This window comes from Mytilus galloprovincialis, chromosome 1, assembly GCF_965363235.1.
Source record: "Mytilus galloprovincialis chromosome 1, xbMytGall1.hap1.1, whole genome shotgun sequence".
Lineage (NCBI taxonomy): Eukaryota > Metazoa > Mollusca > Bivalvia > Mytilida > Mytilidae > Mytilus > Mytilus galloprovincialis.
In genome coordinates, this window is record NC_134838.1 from 44,841,827 (window position 1) to 44,857,184 (window position 15,358).

General features: G+C 30.0%; 2 protein-coding genes across 6 annotated transcripts in view; one reads left to right on the plus strand and one right to left on the minus strand.

Moving 5' to 3' along the window:
* LOC143075582 (monoacylglycerol lipase ABHD6-like) lies at window positions 1-12,764 on the minus strand. 2 transcript variants are annotated; one of them, XM_076251049.1, is made up of 9 exons: window positions 12,658-12,764; window positions 9,302-9,441; window positions 8,646-8,805; window positions 8,192-8,308; window positions 7,239-7,371; window positions 3,427-3,605; window positions 3,073-3,127; window positions 2,062-2,162; window positions 1-1,164 (listed from the first exon to the last, which is right to left on the minus strand). In XM_076251049.1, exons 2-9 carry the CDS (start codon window positions 9,418-9,420, stop codon window positions 1,000-1,002), a joined length of 1,029 nt encoding a protein of 342 aa, XP_076107164.1. In that variant the 5' UTR covers window positions 9,421-9,441; window positions 12,658-12,764; the 3' UTR covers window positions 1-999. The 2 variants fall into 2 exon arrangements, with proteins under 2 accessions (XP_076107164.1, XP_076107173.1); XM_076251058.1 differs by lacking the exon at window positions 12,658-12,764 and adding an exon at window positions 9,640-9,735.
* The window catches only part of LOC143075552 (uncharacterized), a 17,188-nt gene continuing 14,409 nt past the window's right edge, over window positions 12,580-15,358 (plus strand). For 2 of the 4 annotated variants that reach the window (XM_076251037.1, XM_076251043.1), the window contains exon 1: window positions 14,262-14,512. In XM_076251037.1, the coding sequence (XP_076107152.1) occupies window positions 14,468-14,512 (45 nt within the window). In that variant the 5' untranslated portion in view covers window positions 14,262-14,467. Of the gene's footprint in view, window positions 12,675-14,253; window positions 14,513-15,358 lie in introns of those variants that run through there. The other 2 variants (XM_076251030.1, XM_076251025.1) reach the window with 2 other exon arrangements.

Consider the following 15,358-nt stretch of genomic DNA (forward strand, 5'->3'; position numbering starts at 1 on the left):
AAAAAATAAAATGGTTTCTTGGTTTTCAGATGTTCATTTATAGTCCAGATAAAAATTAACAATACTTTGATTATTGCATGGTACAGTTTAAACTGAACCCCTGTTACGTTGGATACTATATAATCAAAACCCTATTGAAACAACAAACCTGGCTCAGATGAACTATTGTTTCAGGATATAATATCATGGTTTTGACAATGCAATCAAATTTTAAAATTTCAACTTTAAGTTGGGTTTTAAAATTGTCTATAGAATAAATAATCGAAGAATTCAAATAGAGAAAAATATTCAACGAGTGACCCAACAACACATTAATTAACGAATGCGCATAGCGCATGAGTTAATTATCAGTGTTGTTCGGTGACGATTTGAATATTTTTCGATATTTGAATTCTTTAATTAGTTATTCTTTTTATTACATTGCCAAACGGCTTTTTTTAAAGAAATTAATGTAAAACATGTAAGGAACTATATCTTTTTTCTACGCATTCACAATTTGTTTTGATCCGCTGTTATCGACGTCTTGACAACACCTATTGTTGTATGACGTCAGAGAGCGAAATAACCACGTTTATTTCACATGTGAAATTATCGGTTTTTATTTAACTGGGAAATCAATGTAATTCATTGCAATCAATGTAATAAATGGTTTTATCTAAATCAGTAAAATACAATAATCCTTCACAGCAGAAAAAAAACTTTTAACTTATTTCAAGTTTGATTCTTTATCATATTTCAAGACTTAATAATAATTGAAGCCTCCATGTGCATTTGGAGTTTTTTTGTCCATTACTTGTTATACAACCTTTGGAATGCAGAAACATGAAAATATGTTTATCATAATACTATCTGAACACAATAACAAATGTAAACACCGGAACACCTATCCTGCTTAATTTATAATACTTTGAACATTTTTCTATCACAGAATTGGTTATATAAACAAACTTTCTATCTCTTCATCATTGGTTTATATATAAAAAAAATATTTTCTCTTCATCATAACTGGACTGTTATCTGTTTCTTTCTGAACTCCAGGAGACTTTTAGTTTTAGCACCTGGTCTGTCAAGGTTTATAGCATGACCACATCTTGGTATAATGTCTACCTGTTGTAAATTGGGAAGTTTTCCTTTTAATATCTCTGCTCCTGATACATGTATTACCTAAAACAAAAGAAAGTACAAAAGCATAAGCATTAAAATTTGGAAAGAACTGGATGAAGAAAGAAGATTAAAGGTAAATATCAATAATGCAGGAAAAAAATTAACTGTTGACATAGACATATGTCTTGCTTGTATGTAATTTCAATAGTATAAAGCACATGTTGAAATCTACATGGTAACACATTAACTCAGAACTTAGCAAAAGATTCAAAATCAGGTCATGAAATGAGGGGACAGGGCCAAATAATCTTCATAGAAACAAGCTTATTAATGCTGATATAACTGCATATCATAATATCATTAATTTACAATAAATGGTACTCCTTTTAAGTGATCTAATCCAAAACTTTCACATTCTAACAAGTTATAAATCAATTAAGAATGTGTGATGTGTTGGAGCCCCATAAACTATATTGAAATTAGATGTTCCAATGATCATACAACAGCATACAATATATTATAGATTTACCATTAAGGGTCACCTACAACAGACCTATTAAAAAAATATCAAAAATGATGATTCAAGTAATGCCAACTCTAGACACAGCACCTAGCTGATTGTATAAATACAAAAATACTTTAACATCATACTGTAAATTCAGGAATATTACTGTTTTTTTTGAAGATTTCACAAAAATTCCAGATTAATTGTTACGACTTGAGGAAAATTTTCATACAGGTATATGTATCAGATACCAGAATGCAAATTTGTATTATACATGTATTATGAGACTCATCTAGTCACATTATTCTCACTAATAATAGGCATTGCCTGTCTGATCTAGTAGGTTTCATCTCTTTTTAATTCATTCACAAAACAAAATGTCAAGACTTGGGAAATTTACTGATTTACATGCATTTAAAATCACATTTTATTTTGAAATTTTGAATCCATACCTGATCTTCTTCTCCCCAGACAAGATGTGTTGGAACTGTAATAGTGTCCGATATCTTTTCTAATAACTGGCTGTTTTCTAACATGGCTAAGGCTTTAAACACTGCAATGAAAAGAAAAGAAATGAAGGAAGTTTATACTTCAAAAAAATATTGTATCATAATTTTTTTACAATTAAACACAGCTAAAGCCATATGATGAATAATTGTCTTGTATGATTTTCATTTATTTTTTCCTCTCCTTCATTTTAAAAAATAAATACAACAGTTGATTTCATATTAATTTCTATGAACACCATAAATTTATCTCCCTATGTGGGGTGTGCTTACTAAACTCATTTATAGGTTTTGTTTTTAACCAAACTCAACATTACTGCATATTAACAAGTTACAATACAATGAGTGGAGACCATTTATTGTATAGGTTTAACTGATATTCAATATGTGTGTGTGTGTTTTGTGTTAGTTTTTTTATTGAATTTCTCTATCATTTTCATCTTTTAATCTTGCCAAGGTGAAAGCTTTTAAGATCTAAATTGTGTGACAACTTCTTTAAAATCGAAGAATAAAGATTTTGAAATCCCCAAAAAGCAACAGAATTGAAGTTTGATCTATTTATAGAAACTAAGAAATGGATTTATTGGTAAAAAGATGCGTAGCATTTTATTTTTCGCATCTTTCTGAGATACTGTCCATAGACCATAAAATCAATTAATAAAATTACCAAGATTCTATTATTTTTTTTAAAACACTTCAAAATATAAATATTAAATATTATGTCACCATGGAATAGTTATGGAATCTTCCACATTGAGTGTAACTGAAGAGTCTTTTAAAGACGAAACATGTGTCTGGCTTACAACATTTTTATCATGGTATTCATGATGAGTTTCGTATAGCCAGTAAAAAATTCAAAAAGATTTTTTATAGATTTTACAAATTCTGCAATATCATCACTAATTAAATAATGTAAATAAACTAATACAAATTTAAGTGCATGTTTAACAAACTAACATCTGTAATAGTATTTGTTGTATGGTCTTCTCATATCTACTGCTCCTTGTATAATCTGCAATACACATATATGAAAAAAAAATATATTTTTATTTCTCTACTATATAAATATATTTAAAATTAGAAATTATCAGTAAAAGGTGACAAAAATAATTGTAAGATACAGTTGTAATGTTGTTTTAATTAAATAATCACTGTTTTATGTATTAGCATTTTGCATTGCAATCCCCCCTCTCCTTCCCCCATAAAAACCCTAAAAAAAACCTACTTCTTTCTAAAATTGAATTGATCTGTTCTGCAATACTTATGATTATGCATGGATTTTTTTTTATAAAATTAAGATAATCTATTTACCTGTTTTGGCATGAATATAGGTTTATGGAATTGTGCAAAATCTAATAATAATTGCATTTCATCTGGTGTTTTAGGTATCAATGGGCAGGCATGTAAAGCATCATCTTTTCCTGTGTCAAGAATTGATTGCACAATCTCACGGATTTTCACTGCTACATCTGTTTCAATGGGTGTCCTCACTATCAAATATATAAAATTACAGCTATCAAATTTCATAAAAACATGGTTCCTTCTTTACAGAAATAAATCATATAAGTACAATAATGCCTATTCCTTTTCAGTAAAATTCTATTTAACTTTATACAACGTCATCCCCTTCTATGAAAATTAATGAAATTTTATATGCAGGTCATACAAAGCTAACATAAGATGCCAAACATAAAAAAATCTTTATTGAAATTGGAAATATATATATATATATATATATAGTGTCTAAAAATAGCAACAATCAACATTCAATCTATCTAGGTGTGGATCAGTTTGTAAATAAACTAATGCAGTTACTAAATTATAGCTTTTTTCATCCCTCTCATTAAGTCCATCAGGTTCAGTATACCTGATGGACTTAATGAGAGGGATGAAAAATAGTTCTACCCAAAACCAAAGGACTAAATCATGAATTTCATTCTATTTAACTAAAACAACTATTTGTTAAGATTTAAAAATTGTTATGTACAATAAACGACAAAAATATGTTTTATATAGACCATCAATCAATATGTCAACTTTTACACGAACTTTGTGTAGCTCAAGCTGCAAAGATATTTTTTTGTCATGCATCCGATTTCACCTAGATAGATGCACACGCCCGATGAAGCTAATTTGTTTAGCGAAATATTGCGTGAATAATATATAAAATATAACAACTAATTTTATAACACTCATTAGTGTGTTAAAGTTACATTCTTAGACACTTATATATATATATATATATATATATATATATATATATATATAATAAAAACTATAAAACAAATTCCCATACGTTTCGGCCATTACGGCCTTCTTCATTGGAATAAATTACAACATTGAAACAACAATTACATCACTTGGATACATTACGTTATAATAACTTTTATGACGTTCATTTGCCGCGTTTTTCGCTTTTTCAATATAAATATATTTATCATCGTTCATACATTGTGTTGAGTCCTTCAGGTTCTAGAGTTTTTAATTTTTTTATCCAAAAGGCTTCTTTAGTTTTTCTGTAAGTTTCTGTCCCAAATACTCTTTCTATGGCGGTAACTTTTAAATTTGTTATTGAATGATTGTTCTGAATGAAATGGTTGGCTACTGGATCTTCTGTTTTCTTTGTTCGTATTTTTGAAAAGTTCAATAGCATTCGTTGATATAGTGTATCACCCGTTTGTCCTACATATATAACTTTTTCACATTTTGTACAATTAATCGCATATATCACGCCTACGGTTTTACAATTTATTTGTCCCTGAATGGTATATTCTTTGCCGGTGTTGTCACAAAATACCTTGGTTTCATTTAAATGTGAGCATAGTGCACATTGTTTACCACATGGTCCACATCCATTAGTTTGCTTATAAAATAATAAATTATGCTTTTTGTGTACTAAGATGTCTTTTATGTTGTTATCACGTTTAAATGCCACGATAGGCGGATCGGGAAATATTTTCTTTAGTCTTTCGGATTGATGGAGAATTTTAAGATTTTTTCTAAGAATGGAATGTACATTTGGAAGCGCATTGGAAAAAGTAATTACTAAAGGTACCCTGTTGTTTTCTTTCTTCTGTTTGTACTTTAATAGATCTTCTCGGTTTAATTTGTCGACTTTCTTCAATTGAACTTCAGTGGACGAGTTATTGTATCCACGTTCTTTTAGGTGCGTTTTTATTTCTTCTCTTCTTGTTTTGTAATCTTCTTCTGTTGAGCAAATTCTTTTGATGGATTTAGTCATTGAAAATAATAATTTTAGCTTCAACGGAAAGCACTTTTTACAAACTGAAGGAACAGCTATTGGTTCCCATCTAGGCATGAATTATGCTTGCACCTACCTCGGACAATGGGAAGAAAATTTATTTCAAAACAGCAATTTACAACCATTTTCATATTGGAGATATGTTGATGACATCTGGGGGATATGGGAACATGGTTTAGATGAATTAAAAAAATTTCACGAAATGTCAAACAGTTTGCATCCGCAAATTAAAACAGAAATGCGTTACTCAACTGAAAAAATTGAATTTCTTGATGTGTTTGTACACATAGAAAACGGACAACTTAAAACAGATCTTTATACAAAATCAACAGATAAACACCAATACTTACATGTGTCGTCAAGCCATCCAAACTCTGTAAAAAATGCTATACCATATGGACTCGGCATTCGTGTCAAAAGAATTTGCTCAACAGAAGAAGATTACAAAACAAGAAGAGAAGAAATAAAAACGCACCTAAAAGAACGTGGATACAATAACTCGTCCACTGAAGTTCAATTGAAGAAAGTCGACAAATTAAACCGAGAAGATCTATTAAAGTACAAACAGAAGAAAGAAAACAACAGGGTACCTTTAGTAATTACTTTTTCCAATGCGCTTCCAAATGTACATTCCATTCTTAGAAAAAATCTTAAAATTCTCCATCAATCCGAAAGACTAAAGAAAATATTTCCCGATCCGCCTATCGTGGCATTTAAACGTGATAACAACATAAAAGACATCTTAGTACACAAAAAGCATAATTTATTATTTTATAAGCAAACTAATGGATGTGGACCATGTGGTAAACAATGTGCACTATGCTCACATTTAAATGAAACCAAGGTATTTTGTGACAACACCGGCAAAGAATATACCATTCAGGGACAAATAAATTGTAAAACCGTAGGCGTGATATATGCGATTAATTGTACAAAATGTGAAAAAGTTATATATGTAGGACAAACGGGTGATACACTATATCAACGAATGCTATTGAACTTTTCAAAAATACGAACAAAGAAAACAGAAGATCCAGTAGCCAACCATTTCATTCAGAACAATCATTCAATAACAAATTTAAAAGTTACCGCCATAGAAAGAGTATTTGGGACAGAAACTTACAGAAAAACTAAAGAAGCCTTTTGGATAAAAAAATTAAAAACTCTAGAACCTGAAGGACTCAACACAATGTATGAACGATGATAAATATATTTATATTGAAAAAGCGAAAAACGCGGCAAATGAACGTCATAAAAGTTATTATAACGTAATGTATCCAAGTGATGTAATTGTTGTTTCAATGTTGTAATTTATTCCAATGAAGAAGGCTGTAATGGCCGAAACGTATGGGAATTTGTTTTATAGTTTTTATTATACAATCATTCAGAGACTTTATGTATATATATATATATATATATATATATATATATATGTAGAAGTCAGTTTACATATCCCAGAGAGGATAACCCCACCTCCCCCTCTTTGATCACCCAAAAAATTACTGTAAACAAACTAATTGTCATTAGCTATTTATTTTTGTGACTTTTTCAAGTAGAAAAATAACGTGAAGTTAAATCTTCACGAATATGTATAACTTGGATCTTTCTTCATTTAGGTACATCAACTTAATAGAGAATTGCGAAATTAAATTGTCGTGAATTGAACGTGAAAGGGCTAAACGTGAAATAAAGTATCCGCGAAAATAAGTTGGCTTACAATATATAATTTGAATTTTAGCATAAAATTGTCAATTTTTTTATACTAGCTTTAATCTGTGGTATTTAATCCATTTAATGGAATTCCTACCCCTTTAAAAAATCACTGATATATTGCATCCCTGTGTAGTATGTTATAACTTACTTGCAGGACACATCATAGTTACTCTGTCCACCATATCAGGATACTCAGCAGAAAATACACCCGCTAATGCACCACCCATTGACAGTCCAACTATATGGATTGGATCACTGTCAAGACCAATGGCAACTACAAACTATTATAAAGACAGTTGGTTTGAAAATACTACTATAATTATTCATATTTAAACTAACAATACAGTATTTCAAAAAGTAGTGTATTTGTACATCGAAATAAGATTTTGTTGATAAATGCAAACACATATATATTGCTTGTTATATAAAAATAGTATACACAAAAGCTTATTATAAACTGTTGCCTCAGATTTATGCATTTGATTGCACCTGTCATAAGTCAGGAACCTGATTTTCAGTGGTAGTCGTTTGTTAATGTGGTTCTTAACTGCAGTTACAATACATTGATATCTTTTGCACTTCCTCCTTTAGCTGATTGGCTATGAGCAAAGTTATTTTTTAAATCGATTTGTTTTCTTAAAACAAGGTTATAGATTCAACTCAAATATAAATCATCAATAATAATCACATGAATTTCTTTGTAGATGACATATATTTGTTACGTTCCCCACAATATACATGTATTTTAATGAGTATGATGACCTAAATAAAGTATGTTAACTTCTACTTCATTTGGTCTCTGGTGGGAAATGTCTCATGAGCAATCATATCACATCTTCTTATTTCTATTTCACTTTTGTATAGTTTGCATAGGAAACCCAAAGTTTACAGAAATTTTTTTTTAAATATTGCCTCAAAAAATACTGTTGTTATAGTAACCATCATGTGATCAATTATGGTATACATTCCTTTATCTTGGAAAATACTAGAAACAACTTGGATGTATATGTTCAGGAGACAACATTCAATGAAACATTAAAAAAGTATTTAACCAATATAAAAGCTTTTTTCTCAATAATTTTCTAAACTTTTGACATATACCTGTTTTATTCTTTTTATCTGTGAATAAAATGAGAGATCTTCTTCATCAGGAGGTACATCACTATCCCCATGTCCAGGTAGATCCATAGCTACTACATGTAAATCATTTGGTAACTTCTGCAAATATATGTACTGTATATACTGACTGTCAGAGTCTAAATTTTCAGTTAATTTCAAAAGAATAATTTTTCCCTTTCTAATGGTGTCAGCAATGTCTGATGTCTTAATTGCAATACAAGACTATTTGCAAGAATCGTATATTAAGAGATTATCTGAATGTTTTCACTTATGCAAAAAAAAGCAACAGTATCAGGTACGTAATGACAAACATGATAAAAACATGCATTTGTTATTTCAATCGCATTAATTTGAGCTAACATCTTTACCATTAATTAGTGTTTCCCAATATCAAACACAACCATTAATTTCTAGACAATCACATAAAAAAAATTACCCCAACAACAGGGGACCACATAAATTTGTCAGCTGAGAATCCATGAAGAAGTAAAATGCTTGACTGCCCTTTCTTCTTCTCTCCCCTTTCACCATATGCTATTGTCATATCTCCAATATTGACCTTCTTAATTCTCATTCCACTGACTAACACTGCCAATCTGTAAAAGATAAAAGTTAAATAATGTGCTGTAAACACAATGGTTCCAAGTATTCTTTACAACGTACATTGTACAGGTTTAAAGTCTGCACGACCAAGAAAACTTGAAGACTTGTATTTTTTATTAAGCTTCAGCAAGAAATATTATATCTGTATTCAGGAAATTAACTTGGTACTGGGATATGAGTATATAGTACATGTATGTACATGTACATGTATGAGACAACAGTTAACCTGGTTAATACATGTCATGCATGTAGTTTGAAAATAAAAATAAAATTATCTGCAAGAATTCAATATTTTATCATTTTTATAGTACATTGTAAGAAACCCAAAATGAAACTGAAAGGGTTTGTTCAAAAATATGATGTTAACATTTTAGTCTATTTTTAGTAAAATGATAATAACAGATATAAACCTAGAGTTTTCAAGTTGTATATAATATCTTGCATTTTAAACCATTAATAGTGATTATTTAATAATTTATGAAAACCTACTTCATATATCCCTGTACAAACATTTCAGGTCTTTTCATGTAAATAAGAAGTGAGGCAGCAGTCAATGATGTGGCCATCATACCAAGTGAATACAATAAGTACTCTGTAAGCAGCATCATTATGGGTTTTCTGTTTCCAGTCTGAAAAATATAATCATATATTGATTGATTGATTGTTGGTTGCTTAACGTCCAGTGGCAAATATTTCATGCATGTTCAGGACGATATAATCATATATAGTTTCCAATATAAGCATGCATATGATAAGTGTGTCATCCAGTTTTGCTCAAACTAGTAGACATTTTTGTTTAATTTTGTTAATGGCCAGCTGAAGCTCACCTCAGGGTGTGGTATTTCTCTCTGTGTTGAAGACCCATTGGAGGCTTTTGCTGTTTTCTGCTCTTGGTCAGGTTTTTGTCTCTATTTGACACATTCATTTTTTCTAATCTCAATTTCATTTTGCAACTACAAATTAATATTTTTTACTTTTACTATTATTGTTTGTTAATTTTTAATCTCTAGAAAGTGGGAGTAAAAATGACAAATCCATTAGCCATACATGTACAGAATGTGATTCTTCAGATTCATGAGATTTGAAGAACTATAAAAAAAATCTTCGTTACTGTCCTTCAAATGGTGTACAAACAACAAAGACAGTAAGTATCTAAGTAAAAAGCACAACAATAAAGTTAAAACAAATCACTTATATATCTCAAATGTATTGCATATTAAAGAATAGTTTGCATACATTGTACATTCTGATGCAATAATGTACATGTACATCGGAAAATCGTATCCCAGCAAAAGTGGTTAAAATTTACAGACATAATAAGTATTTAACAAAATCATAAATGAACCCATTTTTTGGTTGACTTAATCTTTAAAAAAGTTTCAGTTTATTGATTATACATGATAATATTTAACTATCTTTCTGCTTGTCTGAAATTTATAACTAATTATCAATATATGTCTTTCATTACATGTATATATATGTTAGACTCAGATCGACGTCCGGCCTCTAATCGACGTCCGTTCCTCAAATCGACGTCCGTTTCACAAATCGACGTCCAAATCTGACGTCACATTATCAAATCGACATCCAATATTTTTGATACGCTAATCGACGTCTAATGTGATGTCAAGTTTTGTCAAAACGACGTCCGATTGATTATAGTCGTCTTTAATAGATGGCCAATATCATTAAATAGTACATATTTTGTAGGGTTCTTATGACAACTAAATTTTAAAACATTTATTCATACTTTCCATATAGATTTTTTTCAACCCGAAATAGGTAAAATGCATATTATTAAATGTTTATCTTGATAAAAAGTTAATCCTATCGATCTACATAATAGTGAAGAAAGCAACCGAACGACAAATAAAACAAAACGAAATATAGGAGCATTAATCAGTCTTGAAAGTTCGTCAATAGAAAAAATAAAAAAGTACACTGAGCCAATTGTTTGAAAATATCAAAATACGGACTCTGTAAGATATTTTTAAACACATTTCTGAGTTTTACACCTGGAGTTGGCATTATTCTTTTATGTCCACACACATGTTTAACTCCGACATATTCTTTATGTGCCTCTAGTACAGTGGTCATCGTTGGTGTATCCGTTTTTGTCTTTCGGAATTGTTTTGTTATACATAAGACCGGTAATTTTTCTAATTTGAATTGTATACATTATTTATGTTGCGGCCTTTTACAGCCTTTGAGGTATTGGTTTTTGTTGAAAGCCGCACGGTTGCCTATAATTGCTCACATCCACTTTATTTGACTTCTTGTGTATAGATTGGAAACCATACCACATCTTCTTATTATTATTTAATCTCTACAATTTATAAATTGATATCCCAACCTGCTTTACATACTTATTCTAGTATGCATTAAATTAAAAAAAAAAAATCTTTTTTAGATAGATCTTATTTGACACACATAATATGTTTGAAGGTCTAAAGGTTTCAGCTGCTATCAGTTCAGATTAATTTGGTTGTCCGTGTCCAAAACGGACATTGATTAGAGAAGCTAAAAATTAGACGTCGATTAGAGAAGTCTATAAATGAACGTCGATTAGATAAGCATAACATTGGCCGTCGATTTGAAATGTTATTTTATTGTGACGTCAAATTTGGACGTCGATTTGAGGAACGGACGTCGATTAGAGACCGGACGTCTTTCTGAGTCTTACATATATATAATACCTACATGTACTACCAAGAATTGGATAATGACAACATGTCAACAAAAGATATTTTTTTGGTAAACAATATATTCAATTTAAAAATTGTGCCTGAGGTGAAAAAATCTATAATTATTATTTTTTTTGGGGGGGGAGGGGGGGGTATGCGATAACAATGAGATAAAACATGTAAGCAACACTACAATCATGACAATAATCACCAAAAATTTCATCCTAAGGTCAAATTCTTGCGAATATAACCCTTTCACATTTACACAATAATTTTGAATTTACAATGTCTACAGTTAAAATAAAACGCATCAACAAACTATTGTTTCCATCATAAATGACTCCTGGCTTTGACCATGTATATATATATATATATATATATATATATATATATATATATATATATACAGGATTTTTTAATCTTTTTTGTACAATGGCTTAAGGCAGCAACCATTTGATTTTCTGGGGGGGGGGGGGGCGGGCTATGGTTTTTTTTGGAAAAAAAAGTTTGTATCCAGTTTTGGGAGAAAAAAATAATTTTTGATTCTGAGAAAAAAAAAAATTGTTTGTTTCACCCTCAGCTGCCACTATATGTAATGCTAAAATTGAAAGAAAAAAATAGTTTTCGACTTGTCGCGAAAAAAATAGTTTTTCGCCGCAGGTGAAAAAAAAAATTTGTCCAGAAAAAAAAAACCATAGCCCCCCCCCCAGAAAGTCAAATGGTTGCTGCCTAACCTGTTTTTGATGGTATTTCATGGATTCCACAAGGGAATTTTTACAGAAATTCCCTGATTCCACAGGGTTGGGGAGCAACACAAAGTTAATAATTTCTTTTCTACTTTTTTTTTTTACAAATTAATACGAAGAATTGTTAAATTCTCAATAATCATGTCGCACTTTAAAGAAAAAAAACTACCAAATTATTGTGAACTCGATAGTAAGTAATCATGATTATGCATACGTGGTAGGCGTTGGCAGTCACGCATTAAATATGGTGTACACATGAACATATTTCTGACGTGACAAAAACAACAGAACAGGTAGCGAATTTACAGCGCCATAGAAATTTATGTTTAAAACGCAATTCAGAGCATACACACACGTTTCATTTTCAGTTGCAAATGTGTATTTTTCCAAATAAGCTTGTCAGAATTGTACTTACTGTTACAGAGCTTACAGGTTTGTTACAAACATTAAATAAATAAGAAGAGTTAAAATTTCGTTTGTAAACAAAACAACCGGAAGTAAAATTCTAAAGATAATCGTAGGACCGAAAACGGCCAACTGGTTTCGGAATTTTGTAGCCACCGAACCATATCGAAAAGATCATCGCGTACACGATAAATTATTTAAGGAATGACTGTAATATTTTTTCTGTCTATGAAGAAATAACATAAACAATGTGATGCACACTGAATAACGCTGTCATTTGACAGTGTGCACCACATTTTTTATGTTATTTCGAATAGACAGAAAAAAATATTACAGTCATTACTTATAATTTAATTCTACATTCCATTTTAAACAAGAGTAAACCATGAAAAAACGTGTTTCGGAATTTCGTCGCTACCGAGCCATATCGAAAAGATCATCGAGTACACGATAAATTATTTACAAATATCATGAATATACTTACAGTCGATTTTATTTCAATATATTATCTTATTCCCTTATTTGTTACTATGTATATTATCAGTAATATCTTAAGTATCATGAAAATATATAAAACCAACAGTAGTATACCGCTGTTGGAAATTATGTGATTACCATCATACCTATAGTCCAGCCTACCATCATACCATGATGACAATTTCTTTTTGGCTGAGTATCTCTTTTGAGGCCATGCTTTGTTCAACTGAGTATGATTACCATGAATAGTCCGAGGTTGGGACGGTATCATTAACAATTCTACTAAGATAATGCGGTTTGTCATGTATATATTTCGTATTTGGGATCACAGGCACTTGTCTCACAATCCCCCTATAAACCTTTAATATAATATATGTTGTATAAAGGTATACAGGGGAAAAAATTCTTTATATACTCAAAATAGCGGGATATGCTTCAGTTGATTACTCTCCAAGTAAAAAAAAGATCGTATGGAAGTCGGTCTACGTAAATGAATGATTGTGCTTTCTGTTTGTATGTTTTTATATGAAGATTTAATTAAATAATGAAATATTTTAAAGGATATGAAACACAAATATCGATTGGGTGATATCACAACATAAAATCTTATGATTACGGAGAAAAGGGAAGGACCTCATTTAACCATTGAAAACTTGAATGGTAAAAAGTCATGCTATGTTTATTGTCGTACGATTGAATCCGAGTAACCAAATATGACCGTATATATGCATTCACGTATTTTTTAATTTATTGATAAATAATTTAATCCGTTTTTTCTTATTGACAATTTTTTAAATCATATTCCAACTCTGTTTAAATTTTAATTCACTAAATTTACCACATGTATATATGATACATCGTATTGTATTTTTTTTTTTTTTTTTTTTTTTTTATTTATTAAGTCTCATTTCTCAATAATATTGTATTATAATCTTTGCATTTACTTATGATTGCCATTTCTTCTTTTCCTTTGTATGTAGAGTCATAGCAAAGTAAAAGGAATGCATGGAAACATCGGAAACTAATTTAATGTGTACTTGAGATTTTTCTCAAGTCAACAAAAACAAACCCAAGTAATGACTAATAAAATGATAATCAGATCATATCGTTTACACGCAGAATATTTTGACCTCTAACCTCAGCCTCTGACACGAATAAACAAAAGCGAAGTTGTCATCCGATGAAAAACATGATAATCCAGTTATAACGGCCTTCCACTTAGGGAGTACATGCGGAATATTTAAAATTGGATGACAGGAAATAGCGTACACTTAAATAAATATGATTGTTAAGAGACAATTGTGATTCTTAATTTCTGACCTCAATTTAACAGTTTCATCAACATGGAATGGATGTTTTTGTTTTCAATTTTGTGTTTATTTGTAGTGGTGAGTGAATGATTTATTTTCTTCTTTAAAAGCTACATGGGTATTAGATCTTGTTAATTTACTTCAGGTTAAACTATTTAAGTGATATAATTAGCATAAAATTAATTTTAGAATTTGTAAAATGTCACTGCTTTGTTAGAAATAGTATGTTAATGTTGCATGTATAATATTATTTTGTCTGTAATTCATATTACGAATGAATTTTACAGCATATATATCTTTGTTGATGATGCAGCTTTACCACAGTCTTGTTTCTAATTATTGCATGAAAGTCAATTTGTGGAAAAATATAATTGAAACTAGAGAATTTGAAAGATTGATAAATTTATACGAAAAGTGTCAGCTGTGATTCCAATGTATAATATACACGTATAGAGAGAACTAACAAAGGAGAATGTGAAATGTATAAGGAAGCTGCTTAATTTCATAACATAATTTGAATTGCAGCTGTTCAAGGCTTAACTGTAATATTTATCATAATATTAATTACTGCACAGAATATTAAATGAAATCTGTGAAAAAGACAACAAGAAATTTACAATATATATGAACAGTATCGAAGTAAGGGAAAAGTATATGTGTTTAAAGTATTTCCCGTATTTTTCTTAAAGTAAATATGATAGAAAAGTAGAAAAGAAAGAATAAAACAAAATTGACAATTAAAAATTCATAGACAGTCTGCCATACTCTACAAATAAAAAAAAACAACAAAGAATTAATGAGCAACACGCATTCTAAGACTGTCCGTTTTTCCAAAGTATATGGAGAGACCTGCAATTTTGTCACAATTTTCTAGAAAATTTGCCAATGAAACTTTAAGGGTAGACATTGCAAGGCATAACATAA

Coding starts and splice junctions, on each gene's coding strand:
- LOC143075582 (XM_076251049.1), bottom strand. CDS start 9,420: ATGATGCTGCTTACAGAGTACTTATTGTATTCACTTGGTATGATGGCC. Junction 8,806..9,301: donor TTTGTACAGGGATATATGAA/GTAGGTTTTCAT, acceptor TATCTTTTACAG/ATTGGCAGTGTTAGTCAGTG. Junction 3,128..3,426: donor CTATATTCATGCCAAAACAG/GTAAATAGATTA, acceptor TGTGTATTGCAG/ATTATACAAGGAGCAGTAGA.